Genomic DNA, 25329 nt, shown 5'->3' on the forward strand with positions numbered 1-25329 from the left:
TAAGCTTAAAGCGGACATTGGCAAATTTAAATTTAATACTGGGGTAACCCTGCGATGGACTAGCATCCCATCCAGCGAAAAGTAGAAATACTCCTAACTGCTTAATGCTATGCAAACTAGGATAAGCCGGAACATAGACTTTACCCACGTCGGTTTTTTAATTAATTTTTGACAGCTTTCGGATGGCTCAGTCGTTTAATTTGAACGGGCCAATCAATGTGCGAGAAGTGAGGGAGACGAAGTTGACAATTTAATTATTGCCAGAAAGCGAACGTGGAACTATGGGAAATTATGGTCAAGACTATTGTACTCAGACAGGACCCACCACTCTGCAGAAAGACAGGTGGTCTCTTCATGTACCCCCCTTCCCCACCGTAAAAGAAGGTGTCTTGTTTGTATAACCCACACTCTATCAGAGTAGAAACTAAGAAAAAGATTCAAACCTCCTCGTTGTCATTTCTTTAGTAATGCAACCTTCATCCACACCTAAGTCTCAACTCAACTTTTGAGGCCAATAAATTGTGTCCATTTGGCTAATCAGACAGGTTGTATCTTGCATAGCCCCCTTACCCTAACCAAGATGGGTTCTTGTCGAGTACACTTGTTATGTTTACTTTCCTAAACAACTCTGCCTCTCACAGCTATTGCATTTTAATTGGCCAGTTCCAACAAAGGCCATCACAAAGTTGTCATAAAGATGTCAAAAATGAATCCAAAACTTTGTTACATGGCAGCGGTATATTAATTAAATAATTAATTAATTATAAAAAAAAAGTAAAGTCAAAAATATATAATACAAATCTCGATCTTTTAAAAGGTTCGAAATTGCCCCTTTATCTCTACTCCTAAAATTAAATAATGTTGCTTGATAAAAGGACATGCAACATTTCATTTCCTCTATATTTTCTTTTCCGAAATATAAAGAATCTCACTTTATGGGTGTTTAGCGAGTTTTCAGTCAATGATTCTTAACTTGCAATTGCTCATAGCCCATGCTAATCAGAACCTACTTAATTTAATTTACGATACAATTTCATCAGTACTAAGTGAAATGTGCATGGTAGGCAAGTGAGTTTTTGATTATGGTTGCTGCGACTATTGATTTGTTCCAGGGCAAAAATCAGTTTCGATCATGTTCCTTGGATGAGAGTTGACTGCTTAGGACTGCATATCATCGTGGGTCAGCTTATGTGTTTACACATTGCCTGTGTTCTTTGCCAGAAAGACTGCCTGTAGTTCCCACTTGTTGTGGCACTGTGTGGCATCGTATCCGTCTAAAACAACAGCAGGCGAAGGGAGATAACTGTTTGTATCTCTCTCTGAATTCCTTATCGGCAATAGCGTAAATACCAGGTTTGATAGCCGCATAGATGTGCACCGCGATCTGAATGGCAAAAACCACATACTCGCTACACTCAGGACCATCACAAACATACGGCAAAATATACAAGGTAATTGATATGATGACGAGAAGAAACGATGTTGCACTTTCGATCTTCGCCTCTTCTTTCGTCATTTCGAGACTTTCCTCTGGTGAAGACTGATTGGTACAGCTCGAAGCATCAATATGGACGTCACTGCTGTCGAGAGCTTCGTTAGTTTCGGCTGTGGACATCTCAGTCAAGGTTTCAGGGTCGGTACAGCTCGAAGCATCAATATGGACATCACTGTTGTCGAGACCTCCGTTAGTTTCGGCTGTGGACATCTCAGTCAAGGTTTCAGGGTTGGTACAGCTCGAAGCATCAATATGGACATCACTGTTGTCGAGACCTCCGTTAGTTTCGGCTGTGGACATCTCAGTCAAGGTTTCAGGGTTGGTACAGCTCGAAGCATCAATATGGACATCACTGCTGTCGAGACCTCCGTTAGTTTCGGCTGTGGACATCTCAGTCAAGATTTCAGGGTCGGTACTGCTCGAAGCATCAATATGGACGTCACTGCTGTCGAGACCTCCGTTAGTTTCAGCTGTGGACATCTCAATCAAGGTTTCAGGGTTGCTGATTTCGGCAGCGAACTCTAGATCTGTTACAACAATGTCACAGCTTTGGCTCAAAACCATCTCTTGGATATGTTTTGTCCATTGCGGAACTTTGGCGTTTTTCACGACGCCTCTTTTCCGCCTTCGTTGGCGTCGTACGTTGTTCCTTCCAGGCCTCGTTGGCTTTCGTCTTCGACGAGTTATTTCCTTTTTTCGGCGTCTAACTCGGTGTAAGATGATGGGATTTAAAATCATCAGAATCAAGTCCGGAGGAAAAACAAACATAAAGGAGACAATGGAGTGAAATAAATCTATCATGACCGCCCTCTTGTAGTCTACGTGCTTAGCAGGATCACTTTTGCACAACTTGTATTCAACCTTGCTTATTACAAAGTACATAGCCGAGAGACCAGCGGCGATGATCCAAAAGAAAACCATTAAAATTGCGCTGAATTTCCGTGTGTGTTCCCTTCGTCCTTTGGTGGACAAATTTCTAGTCACGTCGCACGCCAGAGCAACCAAGCAAAGAACAACAACCTTGCCAGGAATTTGAGCGAGGAAGGCATAAATCTTGCACAGAACTTCTCCAGACTGACCTTGAACGAGCCAAACGAAATCACCATGAGTAAACTTGAAAAACTCTTCCGGGTAGTCAAGAAGGGCGCTTAAAATATCAGCACACGCCACACTGAGCAGTGTGCATCGAGCAAACGTTTTTCTCCCTTTCCTGATGCTCTTGTACAGAATAAAAATAGCGATGCTGTTTTCCATTAAGCAGATGACGAAGATGACTACTCGCACAGCCAGGCTGATTTTGGAGAATAAAGTTGTTGGTGGCACCATTGTATAGTCCAGGACGGTTGGCACTTCGGTTTATGTACTGCATAAAAACTCGCCAACCCAACAATGTATGTTACTGTATTGATTCGTTGCGTGTTTTGCCGGACAGACAAATCTGGCATAGGTCCATCCGGGTGTGCGACCTTTTGAGACTGTTTATCTTTTCAACACAGCTTAAAATTACTGTATATGTGTTTTAGTGAGTTTACCGATTTCCACATTATCAAACCGAAACCACAACTGGTAACTTATTTTAACACTTCATGAGTAAAAAATTCAGTATCTAAGATTCGTGTAATTGCTCTTCAACTTTTTACTTGGTTAACTAAGCTAAACCTGTTTACTATAATGAACCAAGTTGAAGCAAACGAACGGGTCATGTTTTTTGTTTTTGTTTACCACAGTCTGGTCCATCTTACATTTCATTCGAAAACCCTGATATCCCGCACGTGCCTAGCGTGGAACCGGCCCTCAACACTCAATTTATTCTCCAACAAGAACTTCTTAGAAGTTTTTACCGCGCTGCAAAATGTTTTACCGTATTACTGCTCATAAAAATTCATAATTAGTGAAGAAGCACAGGGGGTTTACTCATTTTTCACTCCAAAACTATAAAAATATTCGGAAAACAAAGACTGTCGTCGATTTCAACAGGTCAAGAGAATAATGATAATAGCAAAGATCGGAAAGTTGCGACGTTAACACATTCCATGAATAACGGTGCGTGATTCATGGCACGGCCGACGACAGACTCGTACCCAGTCGTTACTCGTTTTTTCGCTGCAAACGAAGAGGTTGATGGGAAGGAGAGAGAGAAAAAGTAACGCTTTTCCTTCGCCATTCCCTTGATGCATTGCGCGCCGTTAAAAAAACGAGCGAAGCGACTGGGTACGACACTGAGCCGACGAGTTGGGCGAGTGGGAATAACAATTGACAAGAAGGAACAACGAGTTGAGCAAGAACTGCGTGCGTGGTTAATTAACAATAGCAACTGTCATGTCCATAAATAAACAGGGACTCATCTCTTAGGTAAAAAGGACGCCTCGAAAGGACCAAGTTATCAAGTTTCATGTTCCATATCAGGTAAGTAAATTGCATTATCAGGCAGGTCACAGTAATTTTTTGGGAAGCCAAAAAGCATTATTCAGCAAACTATCATAATTAAGCGAGATCTGCCTTTCAATTTTCCACAAAACACAAACTCCGTGTTATAATACACGCAGGGAAGATTGCCAACTGAGAAAACATATGCATGTATTGCCCAATTAAAGGGTTAATGTAAACTCTAACAGTTTGCAGACATCGAAAAAAGCATTGTTATTTTTTTAAACGTTTTCACTTTAATCATTTTAAGCGCACACCTGTGTACATGGATGGAGGAAATTAAAAACAAGTCAATTTCAATCACTTGCTCTCGCTATCAACAAGGGATTAGTTTTTAACTTAAAGCGGCGATGCTTACTGTGATTGGAAAGTTTCGTGATGTGTGTTCACTTCTAACACACTGAATAATTTTAAAAAATGCGATGTAATAAAACTTTTCTCACCATATATACCAATTGTTAAAACCTACCTAAGAATATTGCGAATACGTTATAGTCGTAAACATCTTTTAGGCTCACGTGCATACATACTTGGTAGGCAAGTGAATTTTTGATAATGGTTAGCTGAGACTATTGATTTGTCCCAGGGCAAAAAGGGGAGCGTATTTGCTACAATAACCTTAGCTGTTCTTAGAGTTCATTTCTTGGGCGAGAGTTTAACTGCAGTGTACTTAGGACTGCTCTCCAGGGTGAGTCCGCTACTCTGTGTTCACACACCGCCTTCTTGGCCAGAAAGACTGCTTGTAGTTCCCACTTGTTGCGGCACTGTGTGGCATCGTATCCGCCTAAAACAACAGCAGGCGAAGGGAGATAACTGTTTGTATCTCTCTCTGAATTCCTTATCAGTAATAGCGTAAATACCAGGTTTGATAGCTGCATAGATGTTCACCGCGATCTGAATGGCAAAAACCACATACTCACTGCACCGACGGCCTTTAGGACCTTCACAAATGTATGGCAAAATCAGCAAGATTATTGATATGATGACGAAAAGAAACGATGTTGCACTCTCAATCTTCGCCTCTTCTTTCGTCATTTCGAGACTTTCCTCTGGTGAAGACTGATCGGTACTGCTTGAAGCATCTTCTTTGTCAACATCGACGTCACTAGTGTCGCTGCCTTTGTTAGATTCAGTGGACATCTCAATCAAGGTTTCAGGGTTGCTGCTTTCGGCAGCGAATTCTGTTCCACCAGGCTCAGAGCTTTTGCTTGACAGCATCTCCCGAGCTTCGTCTGTGAACTGCACAACTTTGTCGTTTCTCACGTCTCTGATCCGCTTCTTTTGGCGTCGAACTTTCATTTTTCCAGCTTTCCTAACCTCTCGTTTGCGACGCCTAGTTATCTCCTTTTTTTCTCCGCCTAACTCGGCAAAAGATGACAAGATTTAATATCATCAGAATCAAGTCAGCAGGTAGCACGAACATGAAGGAGTGAATTAAATCCATCATGAACTTCGTCATCTGTTGAGCCGGATCAGTGTCGCACTTTTTGTTTTCAACCTTGCTCATTAAAATGTACATGAACGAGAGGCCTGCAGCGATGATCCAAAAGAAAACCATTAAAATTGCGCTGAATTTTCGTGTGTGTTCTCTTCTTCCTTTGGTGGACAAATTTCTGGTCACGTCGTACGCCAGAGCAACCAAGCAAAGAACAAGAACGTTGCCAGGAATTTGAGCGAGAAAGGAATAAATCTTGCACAGTACATTTCCAGCCTGACCTTGAACGAGCCAAACGTATTCACCGTGAGAAAACCAGACAAACTGTGCCGGGTAGTAAAGGAGGGCGCTTAAAATATCTGCACACGCCACACTGATCAGTGTGCATCGAGCAAACGTTTTTCTCCCTTTCCTGATGCTCTTGTACAGAATAAAAATAGCGATGCTGTTTTCCATTAAGCAGATAACAAAGAGAACAACTCGAACGGCCAGGCTGATTTGGGGGAGTAAAGTGTCCGGTTTTCTTGTTGGCGGCACCAATGGTATTGCATAGTCCGGGATGGTTGGCACTTCGGTTGGATAAGGAGAGTTTGTCGGGGAGGTTGACCAGGACCAGGAGTTAGTTGAAGTCCAAGCCATTTTTTCACTTCAGTGTGTTCGACAATCCGTCACGTCCCAGCACTAAACAGCAAATGGACCTTTAGAGTCTTAAATTTGCTATTAAACGACGATTAGGTTTTTATTTGTTTAAGTTTTAATTATAACAAGTATGAACTGCCGATCAACTGGCTATTTTAAGGCACAAAGACAAGACTAACTGTTTTTCAAACGTAAACGTTTGACACGTACAGCTAATAGCTTGGATGTGAAGTATTTTAAAACCGAGTAGGAAGACGTCAATGGCAAACTATGACTCATTCATATTTTACTTTGCCAAAAATCTTTATTTAGCGAACTACCATAAAAAAAAGCCAAGGTGAAAACCTGCCTTTCAACTTTTCAAATTATCTCAAACACAGGGAAAACTGGATATTTATAAACTCAATGTAAACTCCACGAACAGTTTGTAGGATATTAAAGAAAGCGTTCTGTTTATCCTTTTTTAACGTTTTCAGTTAAATCATTTTGGGCGCACACACACCTGTGTATACATAAGGGTAAGCAATTATGGCAATGATTTTTTAATCACGGGCTCTCCGCTTTCAACAATTATGCAAGAGATTAGTTTTCAACTTAGAGTGGTGATGCTTACAGTTCAGATTCGAAAATTTCACAGTAATGGTTGTTCACTTCTTTGTAACACGAGATAAATTAAGAAAAATATTTTTTTGGAATAAAAATTTTCTTACAGGATATATCAATTATTGTTAAAATCTAGAGAATGTTGCGTTTGTTTTGCAGTCGTATATTAAAACATCGCAAGTAGCTCGTGAACAGGCACTCTAGTGTATATTGGGTGAAAACGCGTTCGGCACCCTTCACTCGCCGATTTTTCGCGTCGCTTTTTACCCCCGGGGTCACTCCCTTTAGTGGACTATACGGTGAGGCTCCGCCCGAAACGGGTACCTTTTTCAGGCTGCAGGTAACTACCTTAATGTTACTATTGTTAGCAGCTACTAATTTTAGCGATTTTAGCGACTTGGGCGAAAATCGCTAAATTAACTACTGGATAAAATTTGTCTCGGTCAAGTTGATACGCGTTAAATTTAGGTACCCCCCCCCCCCCAACATAACCTAAAGGGAAACAAAATTAAACAATTGATGCCGGACCCATTTTCTGATCTTTTTAATTAACTTTGTTCTTTCTGGTAATGCAAATGTTCGTTCAATTTAATGCGAGTTTGTTCTTTTTCTGAACATTTATTTCCGTCTTAGCTATATGTTTGTTAAAAACTGGTTTACACGATATCGCTTGTTTTTTTAATTTTTGGAAAATCGCTAAATTAAATAGCCGCTAAATCTTGCTCAGAGAAAAACGCTAAAATTAGTAGCCACTAACAGTAGTAACCTTAAGCCAAATAAGGTATTAAAAGGTTAAGGATTTCACGAGTTGGAGTATTAGTAAGGGATAAAGTAAAAAAGTTAAGTCTGTGTCTGAGCCAAGTGGCCCATACAGCCGGAGCTTATCCCGGTTTCCGTTGCATTAAGCGACTGAAAGTACTCTCCCCTAGATAGGATGCCAGTCCATCGCAGGCCATTTATACACCTGGGTGGAGAGAGGCACTGTGAGAATAAGGTGTCTTGCCCAAGAACACAACGCAGCGTCCCGGCCAGGACACGAACCCGGGCCGTTCGACTCGGAGTTGAGCGCGCTAACCATTAGGTCAAGGGATAATCAAGTCAAAAATGAAGAAAAGAGATGCATTTTCCATTCTGCAGTTGCGTGAAAGGGGTACCATCTTCCTATCGAAGGTATACGCAAGGGTAACCTTTTCTGTCGAAAATTAGTATATAAAAGGGTAAGGGTTTGGACCTCGGGTCGAAGACTCCCGTTATAGCGACTGGGGGGGGGGGGGGGTGATCACATTAAGGAACCTGCTCAGGGCTACACCATACAGGATCGCTGGTTGTGTTTTCTTCAGCCAAAGCTCAACGCCATGTGGATATTTTCAATCGTCTTTTGAGTAATACACATTTCACTGGTTGGAATAGATCCTCAACTGAATTAAAGTGATTTGCTTTAGTTGTTGTTTAGCGATCAACTGCTTCTTTCTCCTTACAATATCAACACAATGCGAAACAGACAGGTGAAGAGAATATAGAAAATCATCATCCACAAAATTCTCCAACCTCGTTTCCAGGGTCTTTCTCTCCCTGCCCTCCAACTGAAAGCGAGGGTTAAAGCAGGGGTTTCTTTAGAGGATTCTTCGTTACCAGTTGCTTTAAAAAGACCTATGCCCTGTGACATTTTTAAACAGAAAATTAAGAACTTTTAAATAGCAAAGTACTTTAAGCTTTTTATTGATAAACGTTTTAGAACATTGTTGCTAATTTTTAGAACAATATACTTGTAATTTTATATTTTTGCCTTTTTAACTTGATTTTTAACCTTGTAAAAAGTTTTTGTTGAGGACCTCCCTGAAACAACTCCATGTGACAGGAGCCTCCTCTTGAAAAATTATTTATTACAGTCCGACCTCTATTAAGCGGCCACCCTCCATTAAGCGGCCACTTTCCAAAGTCCAGATTTATTTGTCACTAAGCTTCTGTACTTGATACCTCTATTCAACGGCCACCTTTTTGCTGTCGCAAGTGTATTATTTACATGGGTTTTTACCTCTATTAAGCGGCCAGCAAATTATCTTTCCAAGCGAAAGCCGGAAAGATAAAAAGCCGTGAAATATTTTCATTAATTTTTTTCACATACTAACTGTTGATGCAAAAAGGCCTAAGAAACTTGTCAACGATTTTTTGCATATTTTTCTGTACATTACCAACCCAAAGAAATACTGTACATTTGAACTGCGTGCCCTCTGTGTTAGAGCTAGAACTATGCATGGGCTGAAAATGCACTTGATGTTTTGTAACAATGAATTTTGGATTTATCTTCATATATGTTCCCTTTTTAAAAGCATTTTGCTATATAGAGTCAATAAAATCATGTTTACTGCCACTCCTATCCAATTTATATTGTACCTATATTAAGCGGCCAACCTCTATTAAACGGCCACTTTTCAAAGTCCCGAGGGTGGCCGCTTAATGGAGGTCTATTATTAAAATTTGGCAGTCAACATCAAAGTCTGACAATAAGTGTAAAGTAATATGCGAACGTTCTCCGCTGCTCGAAAACATCACTTCCCTAAATATTTTCGCATTTGTGCTCACTCGCAATATTTGTTGCGGAACAAATTTTGTTTTGTTGATTTTTTTTCAATTGAAAAAAAGTTGCCCACTGGTTTCAGAAACATTTTGCTTCTGCAACAAATTTCTCCATTTATGCACCAAGGAAACAGTATAAGAAAACAATGTTTTGGCAAGATGCTTCCTCGTTTGCGGGAGTCATTTACATCTTTTTACAAGGAAAGCTTATTACATGATTGAACCTAACGAGCAGAAGTGTTGTTCACGGCAGATGTTCAGCAAAAGGCTTGCTTTCGTTAATGGTTTATTCAAAGCGAGTTTTTAGCTAATGACTACTATTGACTTTTCAAAGAATCATTAAAAAAGATTTTATTTATTCAGTGTAAGGGTTCACACTAAAACTTATAATTAAAATTTGGCAGTCAACATCAAAGTCTGACAAAAAGTGTAAAGTAATTTGCGAACCTTCTCCGCTGCTCGGAAACATCACTTCCCTAAATATTTTTAATTTTTTTGTTTCATTGTTTCTTTTATTGAAAAAAGTTATTGACTGTCTTCAGAAACATTTTGCTTCTGCAACAAATTACTCCATTTACGCATCAAGGAAACAGTATAAGAAAACAATGTTTTGGCAACAATGCTTCCTCGTTTGCGGGAGTCATTTACATCTTTTTACAAGGAAAGCTTATTACATGATTGAACCTAACGAGCAGAAGTGTTGTTCATGGCAGATGTTCAGCAAAAGGCTTGCTTTCATTAATGGTTTATTCAAAGCGAGTTTTTAGCTAATAACTACTATTGACTTTTCAAAGAGTCATTAAAAAAGATAAATTTATTCAGTGTAAGGGTTCACACTATTATTAAAATTCACATGGCTTATTTCTATCGTTGATTTTTTGACTTTTATAATATGGTTCCTTTTGGTGGAACAATGTAACAAATGCTTGTTAAATGACAATGATAATGATGATGATTACTTTTAGGGAGGTACAGCAGACTAAAAAATATACTGTATGTTTAAATATATTAAAGATAATAGACTGTAGGTAAGGGTTACTGGTTTAACATTTTGAAGTAAGTGAGGTCGATCCTTGCTCCAGTCACTGACCACATAGAAGCCAAAACCCTTTTGCCCTGATGATATCTTATAAGATTACAATTGAAATACGAAACAGTTGAAAGATTTATAGGGGTCATGAATGGTCCATCAAAATTTAGCAGTGCTCGCAAAATTACAATTTTGCTCAGAAGGCTCGCAAAATTTTAGTGGGTGCTCATTTGCTCGTGTTTGCATACTTTTACAAGTGCTTGCATGCTCGGTTTCTATTGTATTGGAGGAAACTTTTTAAAAAGTGCTCGTTGCTTGCAAGACTAACTTTTGTCAATGCTCGCAAAGACCATTCGATACCCCTATTTATAAATGGAACTATGGAAGTGTAGCAGTGATACAAATGTGCAACAGCAAAATAATTATTATGTATCTTATAACATTTTCAGCTGTTTCCTCATTTCTTCTAAACGTGATTCATACTCATCTACTACTTTAAACACTGTTTCTCGATCCATCTTTCCCTCCTTAATTTTGTGAATTGTGTTTTTCAGTTTTTCTGCTTCATCACCTTGCAAAGTCTCCAAAGCTTCTTCGAGAACATCTATCTCCATCATATTAGACTTTCTCAGTGCAATCTCTTTAGATGGTGACATCTTGACTGCAAAACTGAACCTTGCACCTGACAAGTAAACAGGATACAGTCGAAGCTCTCTTAACGGACACTCTCGTAAGCGGACAGCTCTACTTACGGCCGCCTTGTTAAAAACCCCGTTTTAACTCCTATACAAATTTTGTATTTTTACATTCTCGTAAGCGGACATTCCGGTAAGCGGCCGTGGACACTTTTGGAGATTATGACTTAGACTGTTTTCTTTGTTTTTATGCTCCCGTAAGCAGACATCCCAAAGAAAATCCTTTTAACAACCTTGTATCAACTTTACATCGCCGTTCGTCACAATGATTTTACAGTACCATATATTTCTGTCTTTGTTTTGTCGTCATTCACGTCCCTCAGGTTATTTTTAGCTGGGCAAGCTCCCGTAAGTGGCCATCTATCCCCTTCACCTCTAGTGGCCGCTTACAAGAACCATTTTCATAAGTGGCCAGCTCCAGTTACGGACACTTTTTTCGCATCCCGAGGGTGTCCGCTTACGAGAGCTTTGACTGTATTACACTGCTGCACGCTGTAACGTTTGAGCCCTGTCCAGGATCACTGCACTGTGTTATTGGGCAAGACACTTAGTGCCGCTCTCTACCCAGGTGTATAAATGGCTAATGGCAAATTTAATGCTGAGGCCCGGGGGTAGGGGGGGGGGGTACTTGACCTATGTTTAGGTGTAGGGGTGCCGCTGGGGGTTTGAAACCCTGAACTTGTTAAGGACAACAGGGGTTTCAATAAGTTTTGGCACAAGTGGGTAGAATATAAAAACAGGCGGGTATCAATGGAAGGCCCAACGGGCCTTCCCCCTCTAGGGGGGTCCGGGGGCATGCCCCCCCCAGAAAATTTTGAAATTCTATACTCTAGTAGGTGCATTTTCCTGCATTTTGGGTACTTTTAAGATTACTTTGTTGTATGTATGAAGTCAACCAGTGTAAACAGATCTGAAGAAAATTGTGTTACTCAGAAACAGATCTGAAGAAAATTATGTTACTCAGACAATAATGTCTATCAAGGAAGAGCACTCTTTTATTGCCCAAGTTGCCAACACATCTGAAACATGTGATTTTAATTTTTCGTATTCGAAATGATACGCGAACGTTATGCAATAAATCAGTGCAAACTTTTCAAGTTTCTAGGCAAAACCCTAACCTTTTAATGTATTCAACTTACCCTGCGAAGAATTGACCTCGTTTGACCTTTTTTTTTAGGTTCCGGGGCGTAAAATGCCAACAGCGTCTGTCTTTTATTTTTAGCGGCCATATTAATATTCACGCTTAGTCCCAGTCTCCCTCGATTTCAGAGTGCCTGGTAGATTTTTTTCGCGCTTTGAAACGATGATTTTACGTGTCATTACAAGACTTCGCTTCACCTTTTATGGTCCAAAGGACAGGGTAAACACCAGAATATCTTTTCTTTTCTTTTCCTAGAACCTGACAGGAATTTTATGAAATTTCTTGGTAGAAATTCGTAGCTGCGGTGAAATGATCTGGTCTGATAAGATATTCGCATTACGCTTCAAGCGGGTAGTCCGCCCATCACAAGCGGGTAGATCTACCCGCTACCCGGCTATTATTGAAACCCCTGGACAATAAAAACTTAAAATACCTACCCTGTGTAGGGCAACACCCACTATTTTAAGACCCTATGCGAAGACCGATCCCAGCAAATAAAAATATGCTTTTCATTGAAGCGAAAGCGAAAACAATGTAAATACTCCATGACAGTCTTGCAGCCATACTCTGTCTAGGATAGGTTCAGGCCCTGTTTTGGACAGAGGAGCTTGAAATTATACACCCTGTTCAGGGCCGGAGGGTTAAAAACCATACCCTATCCAGCTGCACGTCCTGTATATGCAATATAGGGGAGTGCCCCCCCCCCCCACCCACACCGGTGCTGAAGTAACCCAGCAATGAAGTAGCATCCCATCCAGGGAGGAGTGTTTAAAAGTATTACTACTTCTACTACTTATTTAGTCCCTGGGCCTCTTTGAAAAAAAAAAAACCCCACAACAATTTGGATTTTTGAAATATTGAGACCCCATTTTGGGTGGGAAGGGAAGGGGCATATATCATAAAAAAAATACGATAATATGGATCCAGACCTTTAGGTAAGTGAGGGCCTGATCATCCAGACCCTATAGTAAGGGGGGAGGCGCGCTCTCAAAAAAAAAATTTTCTCGGCCCTTTGGGCCTCAGTTTGGCCTAAAAATAAGGTGGTGGCCCGGGACCTCTGGGCCCCTCCCCTACATCTGCCACTGATAATCATTGCTTTTTTTAATTATTATTTTATTTTAGGACTAAATAAGTGAATGAATTAGTTCTGTACCTTCATATGTCAATGGTGGTGGTCTGGCGCTATGTGGAATTGTCCCATGAAAAATAGCAACACGTCCATATTTTGGTCTCACTGCAAAGATGACCTCATTCCCCTCCATATCACTAAAGAACACTGTCTCGCCATGATGGTTCTCAGTCCAGTTTTGATTGAGGTAAATTAACAGAGTAAATTCATTCTCGTAATCTGCACAATCTGTGTGGATTGTAGTGGTGTCGACACTCTGGATATTATTGCATCCAATGTCATAAGGGTAATATCCTTCCCTTCCTGAGACAGCAGTTACAATCTGACTGATCAGCTCCCACAATGAAGTTTGCACAAAGTCGTCGACTTCAAATGCCATAATCCACTGCACGCTGTCTGTACTGTCCATGCCAGCAGCATTGTCGTTATATCCACTACTTACAACTGTTTGTCTTAGAGCATCAAGTTCTCTAGCGGGAACGATGTTATCCAAGACAATAACACAACGGCCATCACTGGTTGTAAAATTCCTAGTGATAAATTGTTTTATGTCCAGCTTTTCACTAGGGGTTGTGCCAGTTTTAGTCAGAAGTTTAAAACTAGGATAATGCTCAAAAGAGAAAGTGCCTCTTGTTGACGTAGTGTCAGGTGATAGTTCCTTGATTTCCGAATGACGCTTTTCATCAGACTGCATGATGTGAATTTTAATAACATACAAGCGCTCTGTCATGTCAATAGCTGGGGGCTTGATCACATGTTCCAGCGAGGCAGGTAAAATGACCAGCCTTCCCCCTCTTGGGGTACACAGCTTTTAGAATTTCACCATCCTCATACACAACCAGTTCACCATAGCCGTTGCGTCTCCAATTCTGTACAAGAAAAATAACAGCGATATAACTGTTGACATTATTTCCATTGAATTCCCGCTTGCTACACGTACATGTATGGCTCGCTTTGATGTTGATTTGGCCTTCAATTGCCAGTATGCTCCAATCACCCTTTGATCTAAAGTGCGATGACAATGTATCTGATACTTTTCTCCAAGAAGAAGACCTCGTAAAAGTTGGAGAAGTCAGGTTAGCAGACCAACTATAGCAGGATTGCGCTGAGAATGCCTCCGTTTGACTATCCGAACTGATGTTGTTCGGTTCATTTGGCTGGAAACTCCATAGCGTTTCGTCTTGGCTGAGCAAAGTCTTCATTTCCCAAATTTCACTGGTAGTAAATAAATTGTCCTTAACCAAAACATCCTCCGAGGTAAATGAGCCCGATAAGGAGCTCCTTAAAAGAAGACAAAGCAAAAAGACGTAAACTGAGCGGGCCAAGTTTGAATTTGTGACCATTTCGAAGCGATCTCGACGTCGGCATAAGTTTACAAACTGTATGTTGGGCTCATCCTCGGTGTAAGAACCTGTGAAACTCACCGGTGACGTAAAACAAAGAACGAACAAAGCAACAAAGAGCGTCAAAAACAATACAGAACATGAAAACAAAAGCTCCAAAACAAAGAAAAATATCACAGGTTCTTACACCGAGGAAAACCCGTATGTTGCCAGGATCTCGATCATCATGTATGTTATCTTTGGGCTCAGTAGCCGCTCCTGAGGTGAAAACGTGATGCGTTTTATCTCTTTTATTAGTTGGTAACTTTGTGGAGACGATAGATTAGCCACCTCCAAAGTGACCCTTTTGCTTCCCACTGTAGTTTTTGAACTAAACAACAATTTTATAATGATAATACAATTGTTTGGTATCAACGAAAAGCTTCATTTCTCGCCGCGCTTTTTTTAAATCGCGCGGACAATCGCGCGCGTTTCGTGGGAGCGGGAATATGTAACCGCTACATTTTTCCCAGCAACCGCGCCTTCCAGGTCTTCGAAAGTGAGTGACGAACATGGCGGATCCATTGTCGCTTCTTCGTCAGTACAACATAAACAAGAAAGAGATCATAGAAAGAGCAGATGAAGTCATATTCGATGAGTTCTCATTTCCAAGGACAGCAAAGACGAATTATGTCATTTTCAAGTGAGTAGATTTTTGTGTCGCTGTTCTGAAAGCTTCCGACTGTAATGTCAGAAATTAAAGCTATGCTAACTACCCGTCGACTTTTACTTCCAATTGCGCTTCGTTGAATTGGTGATTTGTTGCTATTTGTGTTTAAACTGATTTACGATTTGTTTTCTCAGATCTCAGCCGAAGGAATACTATACTTTGGAGTCACTGTTGTTTCTGTTGAAGAATGTGCATTTATCACATCCAATCTACGTCCAACGTGCAGCGGTGAGCAAATGAAGATTTTACATTGTATCGATAAACACACCTGGGGACGTTTGATCGTTGTCGTTACCTTGTTGTGATTTAACTATATTATGTTAATTTAGAAACTCCAGTCTGCTTTTGTCGCTGCAGTAGCATTCAGTTTGTATTGTTATCTTTATGAAGCAATAATGTTGTTAATTGAATAGTAAACAAAATTTAAACGCTCGCCTCTTTAAAATTTGCTAGAGTGATCTTGTCCTAACGTTCATTTTATTTGTCTATTCTATTACCAGGGTACAAAGATCCCAGTGGTGAGATATCCTGACAGAAAGGTCTGTATGTTTTATTAATTTCCTTAGTTTAGAATTTTTACATCTCCCACTATACTTATAGATCACATGTGAACAAACATGAGAAAGTTAATTGAAATATGAATGTTTCTGGAGCTTGGGTTGAAACTAACTGATCACATCATTATACTATTGCAGATAATTTTTTTCTAAGCAAGGGATTTTGTCAATCCAGACTAAGTTTTCACAGGTCAAAAACACAACATTGACATGACGACAGTCTTGCAACAACTGAAGCTGTTAATTGCAGGCTGTTATTCGTATCACATGAAAAATTTCAATTGACTTATTAGTCAAGCACCTTTTGCTTATCATGCCCAGTTTAACTATTTTTTTGTTCACTGTAAAAAAAATACATCTTTTATTTATATTATCGTAAGACTTGGAGAACCATCTTCTAAAGTAACAATAACATGAAAAAACCACTTCTTTGTATGTTTCAGGGATTGCTTAGCTATCTCAATGGCGAGGCAGGTAAGAATTTTAGTCAACATTTATTGCGTCAGTTGTAACATTGCATAAACCAATAAAGGAGATGTTTTGCATTGCTGGAAATATGTCCTCAAGAAGCTCTTGACTGGATTGCTTTTGTGATTAGTCACTAACAGGTTTGTCTTGATCATCATATAGATTCTTCAAGTAGTATCGACAAGAGTGTGCCACTGGAGATGCCTAACCAGCGCTCAGCTGTCGCACAAGCACAAGGTATTTGATCAATTTTAGTCCTACACACTTATATATACCATTGTTACTTTTATTGCTGCCTCTTTTAGATTGTTTTTAAATTTTCATTCTATTGTAATTGATTGCTTAAATTTGTTATAAATGATAGCAAAAAGACCAGGAGATGACTCTGTAGGCGGAGAGTTCAAGAAGCCAAGAGTAGAGGTCAGTATGCAGAAAAAGAGGTGTGCAAGAAAGTGTCTCTCGTAACCTGATCATTGCTATTCCTTGTGAGACAAACATCTGAGATTCAAACCAAAAAAAATTATGTATTATCTTTGCAAAGCTTGTTATAAACCTGTTGGAAGATAATATTTTTATTGATATATTCTGGAGTTTTCATTTACAGCATTAAAACTAAATAACCAATAATTGTTTCTTTATTGGATGCAAAGATCTATTATTAATAATAGATACATTATACCCTATTTTTATCTGCAGCACTTGTAAGATATTTATTAAAACTAACTGTTACTCTTATATGTGTTTTTTACAGACTGAGCAGTTACGGCTGGATAAGGTGTGTGATATTAATTTTACATAAACTTAACTTGGACAATGTAGTTGGACATGAGCCAAATTACCACAAGCGACTCTTTTTGGAAGCCTGGTTGTCCATTAAGGATCCGCACTCTGGGAACGACCATGCTGTCATCCCAGAGGTTTACAAGTCCTTGTCATGCGCATGAGTTTCGTGTCACGTTTTCTTTTGTTTCAAACTTTTACACGTTATGTTTTAAAGCGCGCGCTAACGTGCTGCTATTTTAAATCGCGTGTGAAAGCTTTGATTTTTTAACTGATGAAGGCTTAAGCAATAGCCGAAACGTCTTGGAAAATAACATCAAAAACACAGTCAGCGACAAACCTTCAACAAACTATGTCTTCCCCTGACTACAATTACACTATTTTCAAACTTAACTTGGTACTAACTTACACTCCCCTTTACCGTTCTCAAATAAAATTCATTTGAAATAAACCCCAAAATACCACTGATAATGTCTTGCATAACCTCACCTTTTTACTTGAGTGAATAAATCAGGTGTCTCTATGTCTCAAATTGAAATACTGTGTATAGTTCCCTTAGTGGAATCTACAACGTAATAAAACTCTCTCTTTCTTAGGTAACATGTCTAGACAAATTACACAAATTGCGTAAAAGATTCTAAAAACTCAGTTTCATATCAAACTTTGGATGTTAATTAAAAATAATTTTCCTTACAGAAGGATCTACCAGTAATATATTTTTAATTGATATTTAACCTGTACATCGTGAGGTATGAAATTTTTTGTTTTCATTTCTGTTCTTAGAAAAGGTTGGAGGCTCGACTTGAAGGACACAAGGAAGGAACTGTCACTACTCAAGAGATCAGGTACATACAGTTCTGCATGTTTAAGAGGCCGTCTTTCTTAAAAACGCACACTCAAATTCGCGTCAAAAAATAATTTTTCCTGAAACTCTGGCAACTGAAAGACTTAATCAAGGCTAGAACTAAAACATATTTGGTTTGATTCAAAATTATTTTCAGGCCGCGTTAGGAGCCATCAAATATTTTGCCCTTTTGGGACCCGCCACAACATCTGAAAAATTAGAAAAATAGACATTTTTCGAGCCGCTGTCAAATATCTTATTTGCATCAAACACCGACAATTTTTATATCAAATTGTTTATAAACATTTCTAGTTTTCTTAGAAAGTAGCAACTTTCCCCTCAATTTATCTGGAAATGCGAAATCAAGGATATAATGACTGCTACTGGTCGGCATCGAACGAAGGTTGAAAAATGGCCTTGATTTAGAAGCAAATATTTCAATTTCGGGACGTAGCTTCCTGTAGTTTCCAAGGAAAATTACAAGGAATCTTTTTTTATTCTCCCAGACAAGGATATCTTCATTACATTTTGGTCGAGCTTGATTCCTGTTTTTTTTTAATTTGTAAAGATCCTTAAGTGATGCTATGTCAGTTGAGAAGATTGCAGCCATCAAGGCCAAGCGTCTGGCAAAGAAAAGGACCACCATTAAAGTGGACGATGACTTGGAAGCAGGTGTTTTGGTAAGCAGAAAAAAAAAAACAGTATGGTTTGAGGACTGTGTGAGTATGCATGTGTGAAGTTTATATGCCTGTTTGCATTGTACATGTGTTTTTGGCAGTAGGATTATTATTTTTATATACTTTTGCAGGAACAAAGATTTTTTGTGGATGCTGAAGTTGATGTCACAAGGGATATAGTTAGTCGTGAGCGCCCTTTACGTACACGGACATCTGTCCTGCAAAGTTCTGGCAAGGTTTGTAATCATGGTTATTATTGATCTTTGCATTATTTAATAAAATTATATTTCAGCAAATCAATGTTTTGGACTGTAGTTAGTAGCTTCCATATTGCCCTTACTATCATTGGTGGATTTTTTACACTTGCATTCCCACAACCTAACATATCATTTTTTGTGTGTTAATTAATGTAATTAATTAGTCAATCAATTAAAAGTAACGTTCGTGAATTATGTTTTCAGCAATTTCTGAAGAATGTGTTGGCCATTCTCCAGTCAGTGAAAGCCCAGGAAGAAGGAAAAGTCAAACAGCTACAGAATCAGGATCCCTTTGCCACCACTGTAAGTACACATTACTTTTCTTTTGCATTTATTAAATTCATGGTAACAAACATGTTATGTGCAGTGTGCAGTTCATGTAATAATTATCCAAAAACCTAGAGTGTATTGTCAGGACTGTCATTAGCATTTCGCTCTGTCTGCAAGTGTAACATAACACAAATCAACATCTTCACCTGTAACATCGAGTGAACTCACCCTGTAACAGGTGTTATATGGGTTACAGCCCTTTAATGACAGCCCTGATTGTGAAAGTCATTCAGAAAATAAAATACTAGTTCCTGCGTAGTATGTACTAGTAGAAGTTTCACTGTAAAAATCATCTGGATGCGTTGGTTTAACAGGCAGAGCTGTGCAGTTACTTGCCCAGCAGGAGAATCTAGCAGTGCCTGGGTGCCACAGTCAACTTACTCCTGTCTTTGTACGACTTGTATAACTTTGCTATCATGAAAGCTTTCAAGAGCTGGGCGCCAAAGATTTCTTACTTAAGAGCCTTTGGGCACCCTGCAATTATTCTAAGAGCCCAGCTTTGACAGGGCTCAAATAAAGTACCGTCCAGTCATCTGGGACAAGCAGATTCTCCTACTGGGCAAGTAACTGTCATTCTCACTTGCTTGATGGGCAAGTGCCCAGCCAAGTTGTCTGCTGACTAAATCTTAACGAAATAAACTAAGGCAAGCATGGAACTGCCCCAGGCAAACAAAACTTGGAATACAAGTTTATTTGACCTATTTGACCTATTGTGCATTTTACTATCTCTGAATGCCTTACATGCCATTGATGGTAGGTTCTTGTTTTCTAAGCTTTGTTCTGTTATTTGATCTTGAAACAGGAGATCAGAAAGAAGCCTGCAACTCCAGTGCCATACAACAGATATGATCAGGAAAGATTTAGAGGAAAAGAAGGTGCAGCGCAGTACTGATCTTTCATGTTTCTTTATGTAGTAGTGATCACAACGGATGCCTATTTTTGACCTGGATATTTCTGATAAATCTATTAAATCTTTTCAACAAATCCTTTTTCGGTATTTGAAGAAAAAGTTTATCTGTCTGACCCACCTGCTGGGAGTGACCTTCATGTTGATCTTCTTTTAGCTTTCAGATAAAAGCATTTTGTTACTCAAAGATTTGTTTTCTTCTACTAATTCCTTGATTCGCTTTTATTAACAGAAACTGAGGGATTCAAAATTGACACAATGGGAACATATCACGGTCTCAGTTTAGAATCTGTGAAGGTGGAGTGTAAAAGTTTCAATTCTTTAAACTTAATGGAGGAAATTACATGTTAAGGCTACATTAATTTTTATACTGTTTAACATTAGAGAACTCAAATATCAGAAAACAGTTGAGTGTTCTTAGGAAGATGTATCATAAACGACACTCGTTGCTATGACTGCTTTGGTAATACATTGTGTGTGATTACATGAAGAAGTGATTAGTAGCATTCTCACAAGCTTGCTTTATTATCTACTCACAGGAGGGAATCCAGAAACCAGCTAGGAAAGTCCTACCCAGTCCCTCCCCTCATACACAGCCAAGCAAGTCACCCAGGCCTAGTGGTGAGTACTAGAAAGCATTGAAAACAGATTATATTTATCATTTACTTTTAATGTTGCATAAACAAAGTTAAAAAAAAAAAAAAATTAGCTCAAGTTAATTGGTACACAGATTTTTTGTGGTTCACTGAGTCTGCTTAAATTCATGATATGTGTATTGTGATTTTATTTTGTACGAAGTCACATCTTGTGGCTTCGTTTGAAGTACTCTGGTCAGCTTATGTGCAATTTTCAACACTATGGACCCATAAAATTATTGTAGTTTTAATTACAGTGAAAAAGGCATCCAGTTGTTTATACACCCCAGTTTGACTGATTTGGGTTTGTTGTTTTCCTTGTCTAAGAGCAACAGTCAAAGTAAAGCTATTGGTAATCATATCAATTAACCATTTGACATATGTATTTTTTTCAGCCCCTCAAAAGCCTGCTAAACGAGGTAAGATAATTCAAAGAACAAAAAGTGATCTTTGTTTTGGTATGTTTTCGAATTCAAATTGTGCTCTGCAAAGTTCTTTTGAAGTCTTTTGCCTTGTAAGCATAATTGGTATGGTTTCAGTCAAAGCTTGAATCCTACTGGACGTCACTCAAGGCCTTAGGTAGTCTCCTTTGCATTCGTTATTTGGGACGCTGCGTAACGCTTCTTCCAACTAAGTAGGGAGAAGCGTGGCGTCACGGCCCACGTAACGCAACTTGCAAGACAACTGATGAGAAGTTGGTTCTGGGGAAATAGAAGGCTGTAACTCCTGTAATATTGCGTAGACTTAGAAGTGACTCAGATGACAATGTGAAATAGAGATCCACTGCAGTCAATATCTTCCTTTTCAATTTGAAATGTAAACGTCCTCCTGTAATGACCACCCACAGTGAATTGTTCCCTCCATAAGTAGAAGCCCTTAAGTAATGGTTTTGTGAACTACATGCAGTGATAGAGAAGTAAACCTAGTTTTAGCCTATTTTATCTGTGGATAAGGCGTACTTCCAGTTCCTAATTTGTATCTTATTTCCAGAATCACGCACTCCCATCATCATTATTCCTGCTGGTGCAACATCGCTAATAACACTTTACAATGCTCAGGATCTACTGCAAGATTTCAAGTAAGTGCAGCGAAAGAAAAAACGCGTAACAAGGGCTTTCAACAAATTTGTTGTCCACAACATTTTGACAGATATAACACTCACTTTTCGCTCTCAAATCACATGTTGCACCAAGTATATTCCCTGTCGAATTTGCTTCGAGAATTGGCTGAGCTTACAGCTTTCACGAGAGAAGTTTTTTAGTAATGTGATTTAACTTTGTGACAACAAGTCACCTGACAACTTTCTTGCGCTCGGAAACACCCGTGAATGTTGCTGATTGGTTTATTAGAATCGTAAACTGCTCGGGTGTTGACGCGGATGCAGCACTCGCCCCTCGAGTCTTCAGCGATACAAAAGAGACTTGTACTTTAATTTTAAAGCTTTCTGTCCATTTTAAAGGTTCATTAGTTCTGAAGAGAAAAAGGCTCAAGGTGCGAGGCGTGAAAACGAGGTTCTGATTCAGCGAAGAAAAGAAATCTCTCAGGCCCAGGCTGCACCGGGAGCAACATCAACCACAGTCACTGTACCATACAGAGTGATTGACAACCCAGCCCGCCTACAACCCAATGACTGGTGCGTTTAGTTTGCTTGCTTAACAAGCGATTCTTTGCTACGTTCATGCTTTAAGAAATAAGTCATGCTAAAGTCATTTTTCAATGTACAGGATTTTCTTTAGATTAACGAAAACGCCAAAATAACCGTTTACTAACGTAAAAAAGATGAAAATAAGTTATAAAGCCGGGTACAATTGTGGCAACAACTGGGGAAGATTGAAATACAGGGAAAATTTTTAAAGATTAACTAACTGTTTGCTAGCTCCTCTAAGTCGTGCAACATATATGTATTCTACTCAGTTATTCAGTTCATAGTCGTCGGCTTTCGACAGTTTGAACTGATGTTACCTATCTCTTTCGTAAACTAAGAGTCACATAAGGCTAAAGCCCGGTCCAAAAGAGGATGAGAGTTGATGAGAGTTGACTCTCATGAGAGTTTCGTCAACTCTTATTGACTATCATCACCTCGGGCCAAACGAGAACGAGGGTTCGTGAAATTCGCATCGACTCTCATGAAAAGTTTGAGCACGTTCAAAGTTGCTGACTGCGCATAAGAGTCGATGAGAGTGCATGAGAGTTCCACGCCAAACGAGAGTGAGAGTTTGAACTCTCATCAACTCTCTCGTCCTCGTTTGGCCCGGGCTTAAGTTTTAAAGTAAAACAGAGTGTTATATATCATATATTTACCTGTTATTTCCCTTGTTTCTCGTAACAAGTCAAGTTACGTTTTTAGGTTGCTACTTTCGAAAATTTACGGTATTAGGACATTGTAGTTCTAAGACTGGCCCCTTCTAACTGTTTTTTTCCCTCTTCACAGGAATCGTGTGGTAGCAGTGTTTGTTCAGGGCCCTGCCTGGCAGTTCAAGGGTTGGCCCTACAGCTCTCCAGTCGACATTTTCACTAAAAGTATGTTTAAAATGTCACAGTAAACGTTACTTTACCTTTCTTGTAAGTTTTTGGTTGGCGAGTTTTTCAACAACAAGAAACTCTCTCCACGTCGAAAACAAGCCTCGTATTGGGATTAAGAGAATTATGGTTGGGAAAGATCGATGCGGAATACGAAAGACAAACGTGAAACAAATACGCCAAGATTCACTAACTTGCGTATATAGCTCTTTTAATTTCGTAATACAGTAATAAGTTAATATATAGTGAGTGACGCACTAGGTGTCCAGACGTGGTTGACCCTTCTCATTTCGTATACTTATTGTGTTGCAGCCAAGGGGTTTTATCTGAAGTACGACGAGATGAAGACGGATCCTAATGTTCAGAAATGGGACGTTCAAATTCTTACTGTAAGTTATTCTACTAACAACCGCAGACTTTTCTTTGTTGTTGGTCTACAGATGGGACTGTTTAGATAACTGTTCCGTGATATGTTTACTTCCAGATCAGCCGAAATAAAAGACATCTGGATAAAGCCTCTATTATCAGATTCTGGGAAATTCTTGACAAGTAAGTTTACCCTAGATTTCGATTTTCATCCTTGGGGCCTAAACTGGTAGCCGTTGAATGCGCTAAGGGAAGGTTTCTTAAATTTAAAGGAAGTACTGTATTTCCTTTTTATCGTACCAGAAACCCATAAGGGTTGAAACGTGTAACTCCCTTTAGAAAATAGCACAAAGTAAATACGTGCGCTGATTGGTTAAAAATTGTATTTCTATAACTCGATGGAGACACAGACAGTTGTCGTAGACACGGCAATCAATATTCACGGCGCTAAAATAAGCAATGCAAAAATAACAACTAATAATTGTACCAAATTTTAATGTCACAGCTGACAAAAACGAGGTTAAGACTAAACAAATATTTGCACATTTTAAAACAAGCGAGTAAGATGTTTACAGAGCCCGCTACACATTCAAAAATAGTCTGTGAAAGAAATTATCGAAGCGGCTGACCTTTCAAGGAAGTAAATGAATTGGCGCAACTTCACTCCATTCTAGGCTTTGCAGCACTTCAGAACTATTCACAGCTCCTCAACTGGACAAGATATTCGTCCAGAATGCCGAGTCAAACTTCCTTTTAACAGAAAAATAATTCACTTTCACCTCCAAGGTTCGAGTCGCTCGATCGTCGGTCGTCAAACCATTCGGTTAGTTCGATGAAGCGAAATAAAACCACAATTCTTGACTCCTTCCAGTGCTGGACTTCAGTTAAACCATCGACTTAGTTATTTCTCATAATTACGTTAACTTTGGGGCCTGTTTTCTTTGTTTGTTTGGCCAAACAACGGTTAATTTTAGCCTTGAAGCAAATGTTGAACAGTTGATTTATTTCTGTTCATCGACTTCCGTACTATGATTGGTTGATTACTGTTCATGACGTAAAACCGCGAGGTGAAGAGAATCTACGTTTTGATGTTAAATAAAGCGCTAAATATTACTTTGATGTGCGTTATTTTCTTTGTGCTGTTTTCTAAAAGAAATAGAAAACATGTTTTCCGTGTTTCTATCGAGTTATAGAAACACTCGTGAAAGTTTGGGAGAACTCGAAAAAGCTGTGGAAACACTCGTCTATCGACTCGTGTTCCCACAGCATTTCTCGTTCTCCCAAACTTCCACTCGTGTTTCTATAACTCGATAGAAACACGGAACATGTTTTCTATTTCTTAAATGATTCGCATTGTACAAAGCGTTTACACATTCGTTTACACTAAGTACCATATTTGGAAAATCACAATTACTATATTTGGATTAAATTCACAGCGCGCGCTAGCTTGCGCTCGATGGCGTAATCTTTTTTTTGAACAAGCTTGGTTGAATAAAGTTAAATTTGGTTAAATTCTCCTGTTTTATCTTCATGAAGTAGTCTGGAGAACTTCGCTTCGATACCCTTAATGAATTTCTTTAGTTTCTGTAAGAAATTTACGGCGTTTCGACGGTCGAAATTTAAGCAACTTACCGCAAAACCAAAAATTATGTTGCGTGTGTCATTTCGTGTAAAAAGCATTCGCGTACAAATTCTTCGTGTTTCCAAATATGGTACTTAGCAAAATGAATATTCAAACGCTGTGCTCGCGCGTTACACGTTTCAA

At 39.2% G+C, this 25329-nt stretch overlaps 1 protein-coding gene and 1 pseudogene across 2 annotated transcripts; one reads left to right on the forward strand and one right to left on the reverse strand.

Annotated features, from left to right (window-relative positions):
* Nucleotides 1-10102: 10102 nt before the first annotated feature.
* Nucleotides 10103-14949, reverse strand: LOC144640846 (uncharacterized; annotated as a pseudogene). The gene is made up of 2 exons (XR_013568451.1): nucleotides 13196-14949; nucleotides 10103-10888 (listed from the first exon to the last, which is right to left on the reverse strand). The product of XR_013568451.1 is annotated as an uncharacterized LOC144640846 (transcript).
* Nucleotides 14950-14964: 15 nt separating this feature from the next.
* On the forward strand, nucleotides 14965-23751 carry LOC144640845 (parafibromin-like). Its single transcript, XM_078499910.1, has 20 exons — nucleotides 14965-15196; nucleotides 15358-15451; nucleotides 15724-15762; nucleotides 16224-16254; nucleotides 16411-16485; nucleotides 16613-16668; nucleotides 17000-17023; nucleotides 17812-17873; nucleotides 18441-18552; nucleotides 18681-18785; nucleotides 19011-19109; nucleotides 19939-20011; nucleotides 20276-20340; nucleotides 20583-20664; nucleotides 21074-21097; nucleotides 21669-21756; nucleotides 22138-22311; nucleotides 23110-23198; nucleotides 23511-23587; nucleotides 23683-23751. The coding sequence occupies exons 1-20, from the start codon at nucleotides 15066-15068 to the stop codon at nucleotides 23749-23751; spliced, it is 1569 nt and encodes a 522-aa protein (XP_078356036.1). The 5' UTR covers nucleotides 14965-15065.
* Nucleotides 23752-25329: the final 1578 nt, after the last annotated feature.

The sequence above is a fragment of the Oculina patagonica genome, unplaced genomic scaffold (genome assembly GCF_052425735.1).
Source record: "Oculina patagonica isolate OP01 unplaced genomic scaffold, crgOcupat unplaced51, whole genome shotgun sequence".
Taxonomy (NCBI): domain Eukaryota; kingdom Metazoa; phylum Cnidaria; class Anthozoa; order Scleractinia; family Oculinidae; genus Oculina; species Oculina patagonica.